This window comes from Oncorhynchus gorbuscha, unplaced genomic scaffold (genome assembly GCF_021184085.1).
Source record: "Oncorhynchus gorbuscha isolate QuinsamMale2020 ecotype Even-year unplaced genomic scaffold, OgorEven_v1.0 Un_scaffold_454, whole genome shotgun sequence".
Taxonomy (NCBI): Eukaryota; Metazoa; Chordata; class Actinopteri; order Salmoniformes; family Salmonidae; genus Oncorhynchus; species Oncorhynchus gorbuscha.
This window is the reverse complement of record NW_025745294.1, coordinates 551,723-574,717: the sequence shown is the minus strand read 5'-3', so window position 1 is coordinate 574,717 and position 22,995 is coordinate 551,723. Positions and strand designations below refer to the sequence as shown.

Here is a 22,995-nt window from a genome sequence, read left to right as displayed (position 1 = left end):
TGACTGTCACGCCCGAGTAGATGGGCAGCCCTCAGACTGCATCTCTGACCCGCGTCGGTGACAACCACACGCCCTGAGTAGATGGGCAGCCCTCAGACTGCATCTCTGACCCGCGTCGGTGACTGTCACGCCCCGAGTAGATGGGCAGCCCTCACACTGCATCTCTGACCCGCGTCGGTGACTGTCACGCCCGAGTAGATGGGCAGCCCTCAGACTGCATCTCTGACCCGCGTCGGTGACTGTCACGCCCGAGTAGATGGGCAGCCCTCAGACTGCATCTCTGACCCGCGTCGGTGACTGTCACGCCCAGAGTAGATGGGCAGCCCTCAGACTGCATCTCTGACCCGCGTCGGTGACTGTCACGCCCGAGTAGATGGGCAGCCCTCAGACTGCATCTCTGACCCGCGTCGGTGACTGTCACGCCCGAGTAGATGGGCAGCCCTCAGACTGCATCTCTGACCCGCGTCGGTGACTGTCACGCCCTGAGTAGATGGGCAGCCCTCACACTGCATCTCTGACCCGCGTCGGTGACTGTCACGCCCGAGTAGATGGGCAGCCCTCAGACTGCATCTCTGACCCGCGTCGGTGACTGTCACGCCCGAGTAGATGGGCAGCCCTCAGACTGCATCTCTGACCCGCGTCGGTGACTGTCACGCCCCGAGTAGATGGGCAGCCCTCAGACTGCATCTCTGACCCGCGTCGGTGACTGTCACGCCAGAGTAGATGGGCAGCCCTCAGACTGCATCTCTGACCCGCGTCGGTGACTGTCACGCCCGAGTAGATGGGCAGCCCTCAGACTGCATCTCTGACCCGCGTCGGTGACTGTCACGCCCCGAGTAGATGGGCAGCCCTCAGACTGCATCTCTGACCCGCGTCGGGTGACTGTCACGCCCTGAGTAGATGGGCAGCCCTCACACTGCATCTCTGACCCGCGTCGGTGACTGTCACGCCCTGAGTAGATGGGCAGCCCTCAGACTGCATCTCTGACCCGCGTCGGTGACTGTCACGCCCGAGTAGATGGGCAGCCCTCAGACTGCATCTCTGACCCGCGTCGGTGACTGTCACGCATCTCTGACCCCGAGTAGATGGGCAGCCCTCAGACTGCATCTCTGACCCGCGTCGGTGACTGTCACGCCCGAGTAGATGGGCAGCCCTCAGACTGCATCTCTGACCCGCGTCGGTGACTGTCACGCCCTGAGTAGATGGGCAGCCCTCAGACTGCATCTCTGACCCGCGTCGGTGACTGTCACGCCCCGAGTAGATGGGCAGCCCTCAGACTGCATCTCTGACCCGCGTCGGTGACTGTCACGCCCCGAGTAGATGGGCAGCCCTCAGACTGCATCTCTGACCCACGTCGGTGACTGTCACGCCCCGAGTAGATGGGCAGCCCTCAGACTGCATCTCTGACCCGCCGGTGACTGTCACGCCCGAGTAGATGGGCAGCCCTCAGACTGCATCTCACCCGCCCTGTGAGTAGATGGGCAGCCCTCAGACTGCATCTCTGACCCGCGTCGGTGACTGTCACGCCCGAGTAGATGGGCAGCCCTCAGACTGCATCTCTGACCCGCGTCGGTGACTGTCACGCCCTGAGTAGATGGGCAGCCCTCAGACTGCATCTCTGACCCGCGTCGGTGACTGTCACGCCCGAGTAGATGGGCAGCCCTCAGACTGCATCTCTGACCCGCGTCGGTGACTGTCACGCCCGAGTAGATGGGCAGCCCTCAGACTGCATCTCTGACCCGCGTCGGTGACTGTCACGCCCGAGTAGATGGGCAGCCCTCAGACTGCATCTCTGACCTGCGTCGGTGACTGTCACGCCCGAGTAGATGGGCAGCCCTCAGACTGCATCTCTGACCCGCGTCGGTGACTGTCACGCCCGAGTAGATGGGCAGCCCTCAGACTGCATCTCTGACCCGCGTCGGTGACTGTCACGCCCCGAGTAGATGGGCAGCCCTCAGACTGCATCTCTGACCCGCGTCGGTGACTGTCACGCCCCGAGTAGATGGGCAGCCCTCAGACTGCATCTCTGACCCGCGTCGGTGACTGTCACGCCCTGAGTAGATGGGCAGCCCTCAGACTGCATCTCTGACCCACGTCGGTGACTGTCACGCCCCGAGTAGATGGGCAGCCCTCAGACTGCATCTCTGACCCGCGTCGGTGACTGTCACGCCCTGAGTAGATGGGCAGCCCTCAGACTGCATCTCTGACCCGCGTCGGTGACTGTCACGCCCGAGTAGATGGGCAGCCCTCAGACTGCATCTCTGACCCGCGTCGGTGACTGTCACGCCCTGAGTAGATGGGCAGCCCTCAGACTGCATCTCTGACCCGCGTCGGTGACCCGCCCGAGGATGGGACTGTCACGCCCACGAGTAGATGGGCAGCCCTCAGACTGCATCTCTGACCCGCGTCGGTGACTGTCACGCCCGAGTAGATGGGCAGCCCTCAGACTGCATCTCTGACCCGCGTCGGTGACTGTCACGCCCGAGTAGATGGGCAGCCCTCAGACTGCATCTCTGACCCGCGTCGGTGACAACCACACGCCCTGAGTAGATGGGCAGCCCTCAGACTGCATCTCTGACCGCGTCGGTGACTGTCACGCCCGAGTAGATGGGCAGCCCTCAGACTGCATCTCTGACCCGCGTCGGTGACTGTCACGCCCTGAGTAGATGGGCAGCCCTCAGACTGCATCTCTGACCCGCGTCGGTGACTGTCACGCCCTGAGTAGATGGGCAGCCCTCAGACTGCATCTCTGACCCGCGTCGGTGACAGACCACACGCCCTGAGTAGATGGGCAGCCCTCAGACTGCATCTCTGACCCGCGTCGGTGACTGTCACGCCCCCGAGTAGATGGGCAGCCCTCAGACTGCATCTCTGACCCGCGTCGGTGACTGTCACGTGAGAGATGGGCAGCCCTCAGACTGCATCTCTGACCCGCGTCGGTGACTGTCACGCCCGAGTAGATGGGCAGCCCTCAGACTGCATCTCTGAGCCGGTGACTGTCACGCCCGAGTAGATGGGCAGCCCTCAGACTGCATCTCTGACCCGCGTCGGTGACTGTCACGCCCGAGTAGATGGGCAGCCCTCAGACTGCATCTCTGACCCGCGTCGGTGACTGTCACGCCCCGAGTAGATGGGCAGCCCTCAGACTGCATCTCTGACCCGCGTCGGTGACTGTCACGCCCGAGTAGATGGGCAGCCCTCAGACTGCATCTCTGACCCGCGTCGGTGACTGTCACGCCCTGAGTAGATGGGCAGCCCTCAGACTGCATCTCTCAGACCCTGACCGTCGGTGACTGTCACGCCCCGAGTAGATGGGCAGCCCTCAGACTGCATCTCTCGGTGACTCACGCCTGAGTAGATGGGCAGCCCTCAGACTGCACCCGCGTCGGTGACTGTCACGCCCGAGTAGATGGGCAGCCCTCAGACTGCATCTCTGACCCGCGTCGGTGACTGTCACGCCCGAGTAGATGGGCAGCCCTCAGACTGCATCTCTGACCCGCGTCGGTGACTGTCACGCCCGAGTAGATGGGCAGCCCTCAGACTGCATCTCTGACCCGCGTCGGTGACTGTCACGCCCGAGTAGATGGGCAGCCCTCAGACTGCATCTCTGACCCGCGTCGGTGACTGTCACGCCCGAGTAGATGGGCAGCCCTCAGACTGCATCTCTGACCCGCGTCGGTGACTGTCACGCCCGAGTAGATGGGCAGCCCTCAGACTGCATCTCTGACCCGCGTCGGTGACTGTCACGCCCGAGTAGATGGGCAGCCCTCAGACTGCATCTCTGACCCGCGTCGGTGACTGTCACGCCCGAGTAGATGGGCAGCCCTCAGACTGCATCTCTGACCCGCGTCGGTGACTGTCACGCCCGAGTAGATGGGCAGCCCTCAGACTGCATCTCTGACCTCAGACTGTCTGGTGACTGTCACGCCCGAGTAGATGGGCAGCCCTCAGACTGCATCTCTGACCGGTGACTGTCACGCCCGAGTAGATGGGGTGACTGCATCTCTCGGTGACTGTCACGCCCGAGTAGATGGGCAGCCCTCAGACTGCATCTCTGACCCGCGTCGGTGACTGTCACACCCTGAGTAGATGGGCAGCCCTCAGACTGCATCTCTGACCCGCGTCGGTGACTGTCACGCCCTGAGTAGATGGGCAGCCCTCAGACTGCATCTCTGACCCGGTGACGTCGGTGACTGCATCTCTCACGCCCTCCTGAGTAGATGGGCAGCCCTCAGACTGCATCTCTGACCCGCCGGTGACTGTCAGTAGATGGGCAGGTGACTGCATCTCTGACCCGCGTCGGTGACTGTCACGCCCTGAGTAGATGGGCAGCCCTCAGACTGCATCTCTGACCCGCGTCGGTGACTGTCACGCCCTGAGTAGATGGGCAGCCCTCAGACTGCATCTCTGACCCGCCCGTCGGTGACTGTCACGCCCCGAGTAGATGGGCAGCCCTCAGACTGCATCTCTGACCCGCGTCGGTGACAACCACACGCCCTGAGTAGATGGGCAGCCCTCAGACTGCATCTCTGACCCGCGTCGGTGACTGTCACGCCCTGAGTAGATGGGCAGCCCTCAGACTGCATCTCTGACCCGCGTCGGTGACTGTCACGCCCTGAGTAGATGGGCAGCCCTCAGACTGCATCTCTGACCCGCGTCGGTGACTGTCACGCCCTGAGTAGATGGGCAGCCCTCAGACTGCATCTCTGACCCGCGTCGGTGACAACCACACGCCCTGAGTAGATGGGCAGCCCTCAGACTGCATCTCTGACCCGCGTCGGTGACTGTCACGCCCCGAGTAGATGGGCAGCCCTCAGACTGCATCTCTGACCTGCGTCGGTGACTGTCACGCCCCGAGTAGATGGGCAGCCCTCAGACTGCATCTCTGACCCACGTCGGTGACTGTCACGCCCTGAGTAGATGGGCAGCCCTCAGACTGCATCTCTGACCCGCGTCGGTGACTGTCACGCCCTGAGTAGATGGGCAGCCCTCAGACTGCATCTCTGACCCGCGTCGGTGACAACCACACGCCCTGAGTAGATGGGCAGCCCTCAGACTGCATCTCTGACCCGCGTCGGTGACTGTCACGCCCCGAGTAGATGGGCAGCCCTCAGACTGCATCTCTGAGCCCGCGTCGGTGACTGTCACGCCCTGAGTAGATGGGCAGCCCTCAGACTGCATCTCTCTCTGACCACGCCCGTGGGCAGCCGGTGACTGTCGGTGACTGCCCGAGTAGATGGGCAGCCCTCAGACTGCATCTCTGACCCGCGTCGGTGACTGTCACGCCCGAGTAGATGGGCAGCCCTCAGACTGCATCTCTGACCCGCGTCGGTGACTGTCACGCCCCGAGTAGATGGGCAGCCCTCAGACTGCATCTCTGACCCGCGTCGGTGACTGTCACGCCCTGAGTAGATGGGCAGCCCTCAGACTGCATCTCTGACCCGCGTCGGTGACTGTCACGCCCCGAGTAGATGGGCAGCCCTCAGACTGCATCTCTGACCCGCGTCGGTGACTGTCACGCCCGAGTAGATGGGCAGCCCTCAGACTGCATCTCTGACCCGCGTCGGTGACTGTCACGCCCGAGTAGATGGGCAGCCCTCAGACTGCATCTCTGACCCGCGTCGGTGACTGTCACGCCCTGAGTAGATGGGCAGCCCTCAGACTGCATCTCTGACCCGCTGACCCGCGTCGGTGACTGTCACGCCCGAGTAGATGGGCAGCCCTCAGACTGCATCTCTGACCCGCGTCGGTGACTGTCACGCCCGAGTAGATGGGCAGCCCTCAGACTGCATCTCTGACCCGCGTCGGTGACTGTCAGCCCCGAGTAGATGGGCAGACTGCATCTCTGACCCGCGTCGGTGACTGTCACGCCCGAGTAGATGGGCAGCCCTCAGACTGCATCTCTGACCCGCGTCGGTGACTGTCACGCCCCGAGTAGATGGGCAGCCCTCAGACTGCATCTCTGACCCGCGTCGGTGACTGTCACGCCCGAGTAGATGGGCAGCCAGACTCAGACTGCATCTCTGAGCCCCCGCTGACCCGCGTCGGTGACTGTCACGCCCCGAGTAGATGGGCAGCCCTCAGACTGCATCTCTGACCCGCGTCGGTGACTGTCACGCCCGAGTAGATGGGCAGCCCTCAGACTGCATCTCTGACCCGCGTCGGTGACTGTCAGAGATGGGCAGTCAGACTGATCTCTGACCCGCGTCGGTGTATGGAATGGCTAAATCATATGCCCGGTTTATCCGGTGGTGCTGCAATGTCTGGACCAGTGTAGTGTTACCATGGTGGTGTGTGTGTGTGTGTGTGTGTGTGTGTGTGTGTGTGTGTGTGTGTGTGTGTGTGTGTGTGTGTGTGTGTGTGTGTGTGTGTGTGTGTGTGTGTGTTCCTCAGCTCCGGTGGTGCTGCAGTGTCTGGACCAGTGTCACGTGGCAGAGAGCAGCCAGGCTATGCTGAGGAAGCTGGCGGTCAAGCTGGTACAGAGACTGGGTCTGACCTTCCTCAAGCCCCGACTGGCCAAGTGGAGGTGAGACACACACACACACACACACACACACACACACACACACACACACACACACACACACACACACACACACACACACACACACACACACACACACACACACACACACACACACACACACACACACACACACACACACACACACTGAGGTAGGAGTCAAGCTGGTACAGAGACTGGGTCTGACCTTCCTCAACCAGTGGAGGAGTCCCATTTACATTACATTACATTTAAGTCATTTAGCAGACGCTCTTATCCAGAGCGACTTACAAATTGGTGCATTCACCTTATGACATCCAGTGGAACAGTCACTTTACAATAGTGCATCTAAATCTTAAAGGGGGGGTGAGAGGGATTACTTATCCTATCCTAGGTATTCCTTAAAGAGGTGGGGTTTCAGGTGTCTCCGGAAGGTTGACTCCGCTGTCCTGGCGTCGTGAGGGAGTTTGTTCCACCATTGGGGGGCCAGAGCAGCGAACAGTTTTGACTGGGCTGAGCGGGAGCTGTACTTCCTCAGTGGTAGGGAGGCGAGCAGGCCAGAGGTGGATGAACGCAGTGCCCTTGTTTGGGTGTAGGGCCTGATCAGAGCCTGGAGGTACTGAGGTGCCGTTCCCCTCACAGCTCCGTAGGCAAGACCCACTCCCTAGATGTTAATTTGAGAGCCTTCGCATGCCGTTGAGCGTTTGTTAAGGGAAAGCTGGTCTCACTGTGTTGAGACCTTGTATGTTTGCTTGTCATTCAGGTACCAGAGAGGGAGTCGCTCCCTGGCAGCCAACCTGTCTCTGTCCCAGTCTGGCTCCACAGTCGAGGCTGTTAGTCCAGACATGGAGACCCAGAGCCAGGAGGAGGACTATGATATCCCAGAGGAGGTGGAGAACGTCATCGGTCAGTCAGCGTTACTCTCTCTCTCCTTCTCTCTCATTCTTTCTCTCTCTCAGCTCTCTCTCTGGTTCTCTCAGCTCTCTCTCTCTCTGGTTCTCTCAGCTCTCTCTCTCTCTGGTTCTCTCAGCTCTCTCTCTCTGGTTCTCTCAGCTCTCTCTCTCTCTGGTTCTCTCAGCTCTCTCTCTCTGGTTCTCCCAGCTCTCTCTCTCTCTGGTTCTCTCAGCTCTCTCTCTCTCTGGTTCTCTCAGCTCTCTCTCTCTCTGGTTCTCTCAGCTCTCTCTCTCTCTGGTTCTCTCAGCTCTCTCTCTCTGGTTCTCTCAGCTCTCTCTCTCTGGTTCTCTCAGCTCTCTCTCTCTGGTTCTCTCAGATCTCTCTCTCTGGTTCTCTCAGATCTCTCTTTGGTTCTCTCAGCTCTCTCTCTCTTTGGTTCTCTCAGCTCTCTCTCTCTTTGGTTCTCTCAGCTCTCTCTCTCTTTGGTTCTCTCAGCTCTCTCTCTCTCTCTCTCTGGTTCTCTCAGCTCTCTCTCTGGTTCTCTCAGCTCTCTCTCTGGTTCTCTTAGCTCTCTCTTTGGTTCTCTCAGCTCTCTCTTTAGTTCTCTCAGCTCTCTCTCTGGTTCTCTTAGCTCTCTCTTTGGTTCTCTCAGCTCTCTCTCTGGTTCTCTTAGCTCTCTCTTTGGTTCTCTCAGCTCTCTCTTTGGTTCTCTCAGCTCTCTCTTTGGTTCTCTCAGCTCTCTCTTTGGTTCTCTCAGCTCTCTCTCTGGTTCTCTTAGCTCTCTCTTTGGTTCTCTCAGCTCTCTCTCTCTCTGGTTCTCTAAGCTCTCTCTCTCTCTGGTTCTCTCAGCTCTCTCTCTCGTTCTCTCTCTTGATATGTCTGAAGTCAGCATCCTTCTCACTGTCTCATTGGTTTTAAGGCCTGTATCTTGTGTTCAGTAAGGTGTGCAACATCCTGAACTACTTGACCAATAACAACACAACACAGATTTACATGTTCTGTTACAAAACACTTTGTTACGGTGAGCCCTACTGAATTTGACCCACATCAGGTCTGTTATGGTGTTCAGTCACAGCTATTCAGGTAGTGACTCTCTCTGTCTGTTATGGTGTTCAGTCACAGCTATTCAGGTAGTGACTCTCTCTCTGTCTGTTATGGTGTTCAGTCACAGCTATTCAGGTAGTGACTCTCTCTCTGTCTGTTATGGTGTTCAGTCACAGCTATTCAGGTAGTGACTCTCTCTCTGTCTGTTATGGTGTTCAGTCACAGCTATTCAGGTAGTGTCTCTCTCTCTGTCTGTCTGTTATGGTGTTCAGTCACAGCTATTCAGGTAGTGACTCTCTCTCTCTCTCTCTCTGTCTGTTATGGTGTTCAGTCACAGCTATTCAGGTAGTGACTCTCTCTCTCTGTCTGTTATGGTGTTCAGTCACAGCTATTCAGGTAGTGACTCTCTCTCTCTGTCTGTAATTTCACAGAGCAACTGTTGGGTGGGCTGAAGGACAAGGAGACCATCGTGCGCTGGTCTGCTGCTAAGGGGTAAGTTGTCACATTGAATGAACAATGATAAACACTAAGCGTCTGTCTTTCAGAAGGCAGAATGATGGCTATAGGCAGGAGCCCTGAGTTATATCTGCCTATAGGGAGGAGCCCTGAGTTATATCTGCCTATAGGGAGGAGCCCTGAGTTATATCTGCCTATAGGGAGGAGCCCTGAGTTATATCTGCCTATAGGCAGGAGCCCTGAGTTATATCTGTCTATAGAGAGGAGCCCTGAGTTATATCTGCCTATAGGGAGGAGCCCTGAGTTATATCTGCCTATAGGGAGGAGCCCTGAGTTATATCTGCCTATAGGGAGGAGCCCTGAGTTATATCTGCCTATAGGGAGGAGCCCTGAGTTATATCTGCCTATAGGGAGGAGCCCTGAGTTATATCTGCCTATAGGGAGGAGCCCTGAGTTATATCTGCCTATAGGGAGGAGCCCTGAGTTATATCTGCCTATATCAAAATCAAATCAAATCAAATCAAATCAAATCAAATCAAATTTATTTATATAGCCCTTCGTACATCAGCTGATATCTCAAAGTGCTGTACAGAAACCCAGCCTAAAACCCCAAACAGCAAACAATGCAGGTGTAAAAGCACGGTGGCTAGGAAAAACTCCCTAGAAAGGCCAAAACCTAGGAAGAAACCTAGAGAGGAACCGGGCTATGTGGGGTGGCCAGTCCTCTTCCTATAGGGAGGAGCCCTGAGTTATATCTGCCTATAGGGAGGAGCCCTGAGTTATATCTGCCTATAGGGAGGAGCCCTGAGTTATATCTGCCTATAGAGAGGAGCCCTGAGTTATATCTGTCTATAGGGAGGAGCCCTGAGTTATATCTGCCTATAGGGAGGAGCCCTGAGTTATATCTGTCTATAGGGAGGAGCCCTGAGTTATATCTGCCTATAGGGAGGAGCCCTGAGTTATATCTGTCTATAGGGAGGAGCCCTGAGTTATATCTGCCTATAGAGAGGAGCACTGAGTTATATCTGCCTATAGGGAGGAGCACGCCCTCATGTTGATGTAACTGCCTATAGGGAGGAGCACTGAGTTATATCTGCCTATAGGGAGGAGCACTGAGTTATATCTGCCTATAGGGAGGAGTACGCCCTCATGTTGATGAAGTGCAGATGAATTGCTCAGATAGGCTCCAACATGTGTTCCCTCGTTTCAGTATTGGGCGGGTGACGGGGCGACTCCCCAGGGAGCTGGCTGACGAGGTGGTTGGATCCGTGTTGGACTGCTTCAGGTAACAACTGCTTCATTTGCAGCTTTGTCGTGTTGATGTTGTGCTATTTGTCTGTGCCACTGGGGGATCATCTTATCAGACAATATACACATATATGTTAAGGTGAACTCAGCAAAAAAAAGAAACGTCCTCTCACTGTCTACTGCGTTTTATTTTCAGCAAACTTAACTTAATGTGTAAATATTTGTATGAACATAAGATTCAACAACTGAGAAATCAAGATCCACAGACATGTGACTAACAGAAATGGAATAATGTGTCCCTGAACAAAGAGAGGGTCAAAATCAAAAGTAACAGTCATCATCTGGTGTGGCCACCAGCTGCATTAAGTACTGCAGTGCATCTCCTCCTCATGGACTGCACCAGATTTGCCAGTTCTTGCTGTGAGATGTTACCCCACTCTTCCACCAAGGCACCTGCAAGTTCCCAGACATTTCTGGGGGGCCTTAGCCCTCACCCTCCGATCCAACAGGTCCCAGACGTGCTCAATGGGATTGAGATCTGGGCTCTTCGCTAGCCATGGCAGAACACTGACATTCCTGTCTTGCAGGAAATCATGCACAGAATGAGCAGTATGGCTGGTGGCATTGTCATGCTGGAGGGTAATGTCAGGATGAGCCTGTAGGAAGGGTACCACATGAGGGAGGAGGATGTCTTCCCTGTAACACACAGAGTTGACATTGTCTGCAATGACAACAAGCTCAGTCTGATGATGCTGTGACACACCGCCCCAGACCATGATGGACCCTCCACCTCCAAATCGATTCCGCTCCAGAGTACAGGCCTCAGTGTAACGCTCATTCCTTTGACGGTAAACGCGAATCCGACCATCAACCCTGGTGAGACAAAACTGCGACTCGTCAGTGAAGAGCACATTTTTGCCAGTCGTGTCTGGTGAGGACCTGCCTTACAACGGGCCTACAAGCCCTCAGTCCATCCTCTCTCAGCCTATAGCGGACAGTCTGAGCACTGATGGAGGGATTGTGCGTTCCTGGTGTAACTCGGGCAGTTGTTGTTGCCATCCTGTACCTGTCCCACAGGTGTGATGTTCGGATGTACCGATCCTGTGCAGGTGTGGTTACACGTGGTCTGCCACTGTGAGGACGATCAGCTGTCCGTCCTGTCTCCCTGTAGCGCTGTCTTGGGCGTCTCACAGCACGGACATTGCAATTTCTTTCCCTGGCCACATCTGCAGTCCTCATGCCTCCTTGCAGCATGTCTAAGGCACGTTCACGCAGATGATCAGGGACCCTGGGTATCTTTCAGTTGGTGTTTTTCAGAGTCAGTAGAAAGGCCTCTTTTAGTGTCCTACGTTTTCGTAACTGTGACCTTAATTGCGTACCGTCTGTAAGCTGTTAGTGTTTTAACGACCGTTCCACAGGTGCATGTTCATTCATTGTTTATGGTTCATTGAACAAGCATGGTGTTTAAACCCTTTACAATGAAGACCTGTGAAATTACTTCGTAAAAATCCAAATATCTTTGAAAGACAGGGTCCTGAAAAAGGGGATGTTTATTTTTTTGCTGAGTTTATTAAATCTCCCAAACAGTAATTCTGATTCCCGTGTAAAATAACCCTTTGACTGATTAAAATACGACCCGTAATGGTTTTTTTTTTGGGGGGGGGGTAGAATTTTTAAAATCTTTTCCTCTCATGGCTAACTACCAGGAAGTTTAAAAAGACAGGCTGAGTGGGCGGGGAGCTTATATTCATGAGCTGGCCTTGACTGACAGGTCTTTGAAAAGTTATGAAACTTGGATGCAGTGTTGCTGTAAAATCCATCTCAAGCTAATTTGGTGAAACACAAAGCAATATTAAACATTCTAAAAATAAAATAAATTACGCTGTGATTTTAGAAATACCGACAGTTCATTTGTTCGTTAGACATGGTGGGATCTTTTTCTGTCGGTGAAATTTAATTATGCGGGAAACTGCGGTGGAGACACATTTTTTTTGCGCAAATATTAATATAAAAACATATTGAAGGAAACTTGTAGTCACGTGATGATATGGTGTGTTGTCCTCCCACTACCACCCAGGTAACATGCAGGTTATTGTTGTCCTCCCACTACCACCCAGGTAACATGCAGGTTATTGTGGTCCTCCCACTACCACCCAGGTAACATGCAGGTTATTGTGGTCCTCCCACTACCACCCAGGTAACATGCAGGTTATTGTGGTCCTCCCACTACCACCCAGGTAACATGCAGGTTATTGTGGTCCTCTCACTACCACCCAGGTAACGTGCAGGTTATTGTGGTCCTCCCACTACCACCCAGGTAACATGCAGGTTATTGTTGTCCTCCCACTACCACCCAGGTAACATGCAGGTTATTGTGGTCCTCCCACTACCACCCAGGTAACATGCAGGTTATTGTGGTCCTCCCACTACCACCCAGGTAACGTGCAGGTTATTGTGGTCCTCCCACTACCACCCAGGTAACATGCAGGTTATTGTGGTCCTCCCACTACCACCCAGGTAACATGCAGGTTATTGTGGTCCTCCCACTACCACCCAGGTAACATGCAGGTTATTGTGGTCCTCCCACTACCACCCAGGTAACATGCAGGTTATTGTGGTCCTCCCACTACCACCCAGGTAACGTGCAGGTTATTGTGGTCCTCCCACTACCACCCAGGTAACGTGCAGGTTATTGTGGTCCTCCCACTACCACCCAGGTAACGTGCAGGTTATTGTGGTCCTCCCACTACCACCCAGGTAACGTGCAGGTTATTGTGGTCCTCCCACTACCACCCAGGTAACATGCAGGTTATTGTGGTCCTCCCACTACCACCCAGGTAACATGCAGGTTATTGTGGTCCTCCCACTACCACCCAGGTAACATGCAGGTTATTGTGGTCCTCCCACTACCACCCAGGTAACATGCAGGTTATTGTGGTCCTCCCACTACCACCCAGGTAACATGCAGGTTATTGTGGTCCTCCCACTACCACCCAGGTAACATGCAGGTTATTGTGGTCCTCCCACTACCACCCAGGTAACATGCAGGTTATTGTGGTCCTCCCACTACCACCCAGGTAACATGCAGGTTATTGTGGTCCTCCCACTACCACCCAGGTAACATGCAGGTTATTGTGGTCCTCCCACTACCACCCAGGTAACATGCAGGTTATTGTGGTCCTCCCACTACCACCCAGGTAACATGCAGGTTATTGTGGTCCTCCCACTACCACCCAGGTAACATGCAGGTTATTGTGGTCCTCCCACTACCACCCAGGTAACATGCAGGTTATTGTGGTCCTCCCACTACCACCCAGGTAACATGCAGGTTATTGTGGTCCTCCCACTACCACCCAGGTAACATGCAGGTTATTGTGGTCCTCCCACTACCACCCAGGTAACATGCAGGTTATTGTGGTCCTCCCACTACCACCCAGGTAACATGCAGGTTATTGTGGTCCTCCCACTACCACCCAGGTAACATGCAGGTTATTAAAGTAGTGATGATGAACTTTACAGGGGAGGTGAAAGTGCACAGTGATGAGCTTGATGCTCCGTTACCAATAAACATCGACCGTCTTATTCTGGTGACGTGATGATCGATGCTTGACTGCCATTTGTCAAATTTAAAATATTCTCGCTTTTATCCATAATACTTTAGTGTAGACCAGCCTACCTGCACGGTGTGTGTCAGCTGTTGTCTCTGGGTCAGGTGTCCAGACACAACTATCAGTAGAGGTGAAGAAACACTATCAACTTTCCCATTTTTATTCGGTTCATGAGAACTTCAGCGTATAAGTCCATTTTGAGTGCACTATGTCATCACACACTGATTTTTATCAGCAACAGGACCTTTTGGTGGGGAAATACTACTGGTGGGGAAATACTACTGGTGGGGAAATACTACTGGTGGGGAAATACTACTGGTGGGGAAAATACTACTGGTGGGGTGAATACTATTGGTGGGAAAATACTACTGGTGGAAGAATACTACTGGTGGGGAAAATACTACTGGTGGGGTGAATACTATTGGTGGGGAAAATACTACTGGTGGGGAAAATACTACTGGTGGGGAAAATACTACTGGTGGGGAAAATACTACTGGTGGGGAAAATACTACTGGTGGGGAAAATACTACTGGTGGGTGAATACTACTGGTGGGGAAAATACTACTGGTGGGGAAATACTACTGGTGGGGAAATACTACTGGTGGGAAAATACTACTGGGGGAAATACTACTGGGGGGAAATACTACTGGGGGAAATACTACTGGGGGGAAAATACTACTGGTGGGGAAAATACTACTGGTGGGAAAATACTACTGGTGGGAAAATACTACTGGTGGGAAAATACTACTGGTGGGGAAATACTACTGGTGGGGAAATACTACTGGTGGGGAAATACTACTGGTGGGGAAATACTACTGGTGGGAAAATACTACTGGTGGGGAAATATTGCTGGTGGGAAAATACTGCTGATGGAAAAAAGCACATTTTCTTCATGCAGATTCTAGAATATTCACGTGAAAATCTGTTGCCAATTGATGGAATCCTAGCTGGTGATGTAACAAATAAATATGATACATCTCCCGTTTGGCAAGTCTCTTGTGATGCGGTTCACAGCCACACTGACGGATGTGTTGACATGACAACTGCGTTGGAGTTCTGAATGACCCTTCTAATTCTATTTGCTGACATCCTACAGTTACATTTTGGCATCAGCAGAGTAGCTGTCTCGTTATATAAGTCACGCCCCTCTGCAAACACACCTTCTCCCGTGTCGGTTACGAGGTGTAACTTATGACGATTAGGGAAGAGAATATCATGTTCCCGTTGGTGTATTAAAATGAGAGTTGGGATGATGTCCCCCTACCGCCTTAATAACCCCCCCCCCCATCTTGAATCCAAGGGTTTGACATGGGGGAGGGGACCAGTCACTTTATCAATGTAGAAGCAACAGTCATTTTTCATACTTTGGTCGTCACACTTTGACCTGGTTTCATCCAAATATCATTCAATTTGATGAAAACATGATTGTTAACGGTTCATGACTGTTTTTAAGGTAGTTTTTGCGGAGCTCAGGTCAGTTTTGCGGATGTGAAATGTCATCCTTGGTGTGTGTGTTCTTGTTCTAGTTTCCAGGAGACAGACAACGCGTGGCATGGAGGCTGCTTGGCCCTGGCAGAGCTGGGGAGAAGAGGCCTGCTGGTGCCCTCTCGTCTCCCGGACGGTACGTAACAAAACCCTGCACACACAGCTAGCTAGAGCGGCGTGCGGGAGCTTCTTGTATTTGAACTATGACACAACATGTCATCTGTACCTGCAAAGCAACCCCCCCCCCCTTCCCTTCCCATAAACCCTCACAGTCACAACAGCCATACAGAACAACATTTCAACCCCCATTCCCTTCCCATAAACCCTCAGTCACAACAGCCATACAGAACAACAACCCCCCATTCCCTTCCCATAAACCCTCACAGTCACAACAGCCATACAGAACAACAACCCCCCATTCCCTTCCCATAAACCCTCACAGTCACAACAGCCATACAGAACAACAACCCCCCTTCCCTTCCCATAAACCCTCACAGTCACAACAGCCATACAGAACAACAACCCTCCTTCCTTCCCATAAACCCTCACAGTCACAACAGCCATACAGAACAACAACCCCCTTCCCATAAACCCTCACAGTCACAACAGCCATACAGAACAACAACCCCCTTCCCTTCCCATAAACCCTCACAGTCACAACAGCCATACAGAACAACAACCCCCATTCCCTTCCCATAAACCCTCACAGTCACAACAGCCATACAGAACAACATTTCAACCCCCATTCCCTTCCCATAAACCCTCAGTCACAACAGCCATACAGAACAACAACCCCCATTCCCTTCCCATAAACCCTCACAGTCACAACAGCCATACAGAACAACAACCCCCATTCCCTTCCCATAGACCCTCACAGTCACAACAGCCATACAGAACAACAACCCCCTTCCCTTCCCATAAACCCTCACAGTCACAACAGCCATACAGAACAACAACCCTCCTTCCCTTCCCATAAACCCTCACAGTCACAACAGCCATACAGAACAACAACCCCCTTCCCATAAACCCTCACAGTCACAACAGCCATACAGAACAACAACCCCCTTCCCATAAACACTCAGTCACAACAGCCATACAGAACAACAACCCCCCTTCCCATAAACCCTCAGTCACAACAGCCATACAGAACAACAGCCCCCCTTCCCTTCTCATAAACCCTCACAGTCACAACCGCCATACAGAACAACAACCCCCCTTCCCTTCTCATAAACCCTCACAGTCACAACCGCCATACAGAACAACAACCCCCTTCCCTTCTCATAAACCCTCACAGTCACAACCGCCATACAGAACAACAACCCCCTTCCCTTCCCATAAACCCTCAGTCACAACAGCCATACAGAACAACAACCCCCTTCCCATAAACCCTCACAGTCACAACATCCATACAGAACAACAACCCCCTTCCCTTCCCATAAACCCTCAGTCACAACAGCCATACAGAACAACAACCCCCATTCCCTTCCCATAAACCCTCACAGGCACAACAGCCATACAGAACAACAACCCCCATTCCCTTCCCATAAACCCTCAGTCACAACAGCCATACAGAACAACAACCCCCATTCCCTTCCCATAAACCCTCACAGGCACAACAGCCATACAGAACAACAACCCCCATTCCCTTCCCATAAACCCTCACAGTCACAACATCCATACAGAACAACAACCCCCATTACCTTCCCATAAACCCTCAGTCACAACAGCCATACAGAACAACAACCCCCATTCCCTTCCCATAAACCCTCACAGTCACAACAGCCATACAGAACAACAACCCCCATTACCTTCCCATAAACCCTCAGTCACAACAGCCATACAGAACAACAACCCCCATTACCTTCCCATAAACCCTCACAGTCACAACAGCCATACAGAACAACAACCCCTTGGGATAAACATAGACAGATTTTATTTTGGTATTGCTTTTTAGAACCATATTAAATATATACAACTTCTCACCACCATGCACCTTGTATTATACAACATATTATAGTCACTTAAATAGTTCCACTCTTGTTCTATACAGCGTTCTGTGATCAGATGTGAAGGGTTAACATTTTACATGAAAGGCTATTTGGGTCGTGTCAGTGCAGGTGAGGAGGGTTTTCTGAAAAGAGGTTTTCCCTGTAGCCTACCGGAGACACCATCACATGTTGGTTTTAAAGCACCAGTCTTGCTTTTAGTGCTTGGTAAACATTTGATCGTCCTATAGACAGACAGGGGCGTGTCCGTGGAGGTTCAACTGTACAGCTCCACTTTACTCCTTTACATCCTGGTCCTAGACTAGAGGCCGTGAGGGTTTTGAGCCACTGTGGACTTCCTGTTATCTGGGTATTGGTTCAACTGTCACTTGGTGTTCAGCAGCAGAGAGGTCTCCTCCTCAGTGCTCTCCCTCCTCCTGTCTCCTTCACCAGCCTCTTAGTCTGTCTCTGTTTGTGAGGGGCTGTAAGCCTGGTGTTTTTCCTGGCTGGGAGCTGGCTCTCTCCCCTGGCAGCTCTCTTCACCCCCTAACTGGGGTACTAGACTGGTCCGTCTGGCCCTCGGCTGTGTGTTCCTGTTTGACCTCCTTGGAGAGGCCTGTGGTTGTGTGTTTCACCTCTCTGGGGAGGGCTGTGGTTGTGTGTTTCACCTCTCTGGGGAGGGCTGTGGTTGTGTGTTTCACCTCTCTGGGGAGGGCTGTGGTTGTGTGTTTCACCTCTCTGGGGAGGCCTGTGGTTGTGTGTTCCACCTCTCTGGGGAGGGCTGTGGTTGTGTGTTTCACCTCTCTGGGGAGGGCTGTGGTTGTGTGTTTCACCTCTCTGGGGAGGCCTGTGGTTGTGTGTTCCACCTCTCTGGGGAGGCCTGTGGTTGTGTGTTCCACCTCTCTGGGGAGGCCTGTGGTTGTGTGTTCCACCTCTCTGGGGAGGCCTGTGGTTGTGTGTTTCACCTCTCTGGGGAGGCCTGTGGTTGTGTGTTCCACCTCTCTGGGGAGGCCTGTGGTTGTGTGTTCCACCTCTCTGGGGAGGCCTGTGGTTGTGTGTTTCACCTCTCTGGCGAGGCCTGTGGTTGTGTGTTTCACCTCTCTGGCGAGGCCTGTGGTTGTGTGTTTCACCACTCTGGCGAGGGCTGTGGTTGTTGGGAGACAGGGGCAGCCTGTTGGGCGTACTGACGGGCTGTCTGTTGCCATAGAGCTGAGGCTGGAGGAAGAGGAGGAGCTAGCCAGCTGGCAGAGAGCCAGGGCTGCAGTCTGTCTCTGTTGGTCACTGGGCTCCTTGTCTGTTTGGGTGGGAGCTGGGCTGGAGCCCTGTTGACTGAGATCCACTGCGATTAAGGTGGCCATTTTGGAGCAATGGTCTGGGTTGCCTGGTTGGACCCTAACAAACTCCCTCCCTGAGGTGGCCATTTTGGAGCAGTGATCTGGACTGCCTGGTGTGGCCCTAAGGCTCAGGTTCAGTGGCAGGTCCTCCTCCGGGTGCCTTGTTTCAGGACAGCTCCCCCTGCTGGTGAAGAGGTCTGACTCCTGGTCCTTTTTGGAGAGGTTCAGGGGCATCAAATCTTTCTCATCATCATCTTCATCATCTTCATCATCTTCACCATCTCGATCAGCTGAGGAGTCGTTGCTTTCGTCAGAGGTGGAGTGCTCTGCGCTGTTGGCTTCCGACCTGAATGAGGAAGAAAGACAAATAATATGCAGAAGATTAGACACTGATCCATCTGTATAGACTAGTTAGATTAGACACTGATACATCTGTATAGACTAGTTAGATTAGACACGGATACCTCTGTATAGACTAGTTAGATTAGACACTGATACCTCTGTATAGACTAGTTAGATTAGACACTGATACATCTGTATAGACTAGTTAGATTAGACACTGATACCTCTGTATAGACTAGTTAGATTAGACACTGATACCTCTGTATAGACTAGTTAGATTAGACACTGATACCTCTGTATAGACTAGTTAGATTAGACACTGATACCTCTGTATAGACTAGTTAGATTAGACACTGATACATCTGTATAGACTAGTTAGATTAGACACTGATACATCTGTATAGACTAGTTAGATTAGACACTGATACATCTGTATAGACTAGTTAGATTAGACACTGATACATCTGTATAGACTAGTTAGATTAGACACTGATCCATCTGTATAGACTAGTTAGATTAGACACTGATACATCTGTATAGACTAGTTAGATTAGACACTGATACATCTGTATAGACTAGTTAGATTAGACACTGATCCATCTGTATAGACTAGTTAGATTAGACACTGATACATCTGTATAGACTAGTTAGATTAGACACTGATACATCTGTATAGACTAGTTAGATTAGACACTGATACATCTGTATAGACTAGTTAGATTAGACACTGATACATCTGTATAGACTAGTTAGATTAGACACTGATCCATCTGTATAGACTAGTTAGATTAGACACTGATACATCTGTATAGACTAGTTAGATTAGACACGGATACCTCTGTATAGACTAGTTAGATTAGACACTGATCCATCTGTATAGACTAGTTAGATTAGACACTGATACCTCTGTATAGACTAGTTAGATTAGACACTGATACATCTGTATAGACTAGTTAGATTAGACACTGATACCTCTGTATAGACTAGTTAGATTAGACATCCACTGATACATCTGTATAGACTAGTTAGATTAGACACTGATACCTCTGTATAGACTAGTTAGATTAGACACTGATACCTCTGTATAGACTAGTTAGATTAGACACTGATACCTCTGTATAGACTAGTTAGATTAGACACTGATACCTCTGTATAGACTAGTTAGATTAGACACTGATACCTCTGTATAGACTAGTTAGATTAGACACTGATACCTCTGTATAGACTAGTTAGATTAGACACTGATACCTCTGTATAGACTAGTTAGATTAGACACTGATACATCTGTATAGACTAGTTAGATTAGACACTGATACCTCTGTATAGACTAGTTAGATTAGATATCCACTGATACATCTGTATAGACTAGTTAGATTAGATATCCACTGATACCTCTGTATAGACTAGTTAGATTAGACACTGATACCTCTGTATAGACTAGTTAGATTAGACACTGATACCTCTGTATAGACTAGTTAGATTAGACACTGATACATCTGTATAGACTAGTTAGATTAGACACTGATACCTCTGTATAGACTAGTTAGATTACATCCACATACATCACTAGTTGATACATCTGTATAGACTAGTTAGATTAGACACTGATACCTCTGTATAGACTAGTTAGATTAGACACTGATACCTCTGTATAGACTAGTTAGATTAGACACTGATACCTCTGTATAGACTAGTTAGATTAGACACTGATACCTCTGTATAGACTAGTTAGATTAGACACTGATACCTCTGTATAGACTAGTTAGATTAGACACTGATACCTCTGTATAGACTAGTTAGATTAGACACTGATACCTCTGTATAGACTAGTTAGATTAGACACTGATACATCTGTATAGACTAGTTAGATTAGACACTGATACATCTGTATAGACTAGTTAGATTAGACACTGATACATCTGTATAGACTAGTTAGATTAGACAGACACTGATACATCTGTATAGACTAGTTAGATTAGACAGACACTGATACATCTGTATAGACTAGTTAGATTAGACAGACTCTGATACATCTGTATAGACTAGTTAGATTAGACACTGATACATCTGTATAGACTAGTTAGATTAGACACTGATACCTCTGTATAGACTAGTTAGATTAGACACTGATACATCTGTATAGACTAGTTAGATTAGACACTGATACCTCTGTATAGACTAGTTAGATTAGACAGACACTGATACATCTGTATAGACTAGTTAGATTAGACACTGATACCTCTGTATAGACTAGTTAGATTAGACACTGATACCTCTGTATAGACTAGTTAGATTAGACACTGATACCTCTGTATAGACTAGTTAGATTAGACACTGATACATCTGTATAGACTAGTTAGATTAGACACTGATACATCTGTATAGACTAGTTAGATTAGACACTGATACATCTGTATAGACTAGTTAGATTAGACACTGATACCTCTGTATAGACTAGTTAGATTAGACACTGATACCTCTGTATAGACTAGTTAGATTAGACACTGATACCTCTGTATAGACTAGTTAGATTAGACACTGATACATCTGTATAGACTAATTAATTAGACACTGATATTAGACAGTTGATTACACTACATCTGTATAGACTAGTTAGATTAGACACTGATACATCTGTATAGACTAGTTAGATTAGACACTGATACCTCTGTATAGACTAGTTAGATTAGACATCCACTGATCCATCTGTATAGACTAGTTAGATTAGACACTGATACCTCTGTATAGACTAGTTAGATTAGACACTGATACCTCTGTATAGACTAGTTAGATTAGACACTGATACATCTGTATAGACTAGTTAGATTAGACACTGATACATCTGTATAGACTAGTTAGATTAGACACTGATACATCTGTATAGACTAGTTAGATTAGACATCCACTGATACATCTGTATAGACTAGTTAGATTAGACATCCACTGATACATCTGTATAGACTAGTTAGATTAGACATCCACTGATACATCTGTATAGACTAGTTAGATTAGACACTGATACCTCTGTATAGACTAGTTAGATTAGACACTGATACCTCTGTATAGACTAGTTAGATTAGACACTGATACCTCTGTATAGACTAGTTAGATTAGACACTGATACTCTCTGTATAGACTAGTTAGATTAGACACTGATACCTCTGTATAGACTAGTTAGATTAGACACTGATACCTCTGTATAGACTAGTTAGATTAGACACTGATACCTCTGTATAGACTAGTTAGATTAGACACTGATACCTCTGTATAGACTAGTTAGATTAGACACTGATACCTCTGTATAGACTAGTTAGATTAGACACTGATACCTCTGTATAGACTAGTTAGATTAGACACTGATACCTCTGTATAGACTAGTTAGATTAGACACTGATACCTCTGTATAGACTAGTTAGATTAGACACTGATACCTCTGTATAGACTAGTTAGATTAGACACTGATACATCTGTATAGACTAGTTAGATTAGACACTGATACATCTGTATAGACTAGTTAGATTAGACACTGATACATCTGTATAGACTAGTTAGATTACTAGTTAGATTAGACAGACACTGATACATCTGTATAGACTAGTTAGATTAGACAGACACTGATACATCTGTATAGACTAGTTAGATTAGACAGACACTGATACATCTGTATAGACTAGTTAGATTAGACACTGATACATCTGTATAGACTAGTTAGATTAGACACTGATACCTCTGTATAGACTAGTTAGATTAGACACTGATACATCTGTATAGACTAGTTAGATTAGACACTGATACCTCTGTATAGACTAGTTAGATTAGACAGACACTGATACATCTGTATAGACTAGTTAGATTAGACACTGATACCTCTGTATAGACTAGTTAGATTAGACACTGATACCTCTGTATAGACTAGTTAGATTAGACACTGATACCTCTGTATAGACTAGTTAGATTAGACACTGATACATCTGTATAGACTAGTTAGATTAGACACTGATACATCTGTATAGACTAGTTAGATTAGACACTGATACATCTGTATAGACTAGTTAGATTAGACACTGATACCTCTGTATAGACTAGTTAGATTAGAC

General features: G+C 50.1%; 1 protein-coding gene across 1 annotated transcript in view; it reads left to right on the top strand.

Moving 5' to 3' along the window:
* Positions 1–22,995, top strand: part of LOC124018253 (tubulin-specific chaperone D-like) — a 162,905-nt gene that overhangs the window by 25,507 nt on the left and 114,403 nt on the right. The window contains 5 exon segments of the mRNA XM_046333519.1: positions 6,394–6,526; positions 7,266–7,408; positions 8,872–8,932; positions 10,107–10,181; positions 15,279–15,373. Coding sequence (XP_046189475.1) covers positions 6,394–6,526; positions 7,266–7,408; positions 8,872–8,932; positions 10,107–10,181; positions 15,279–15,373 — 507 coding nt within the window.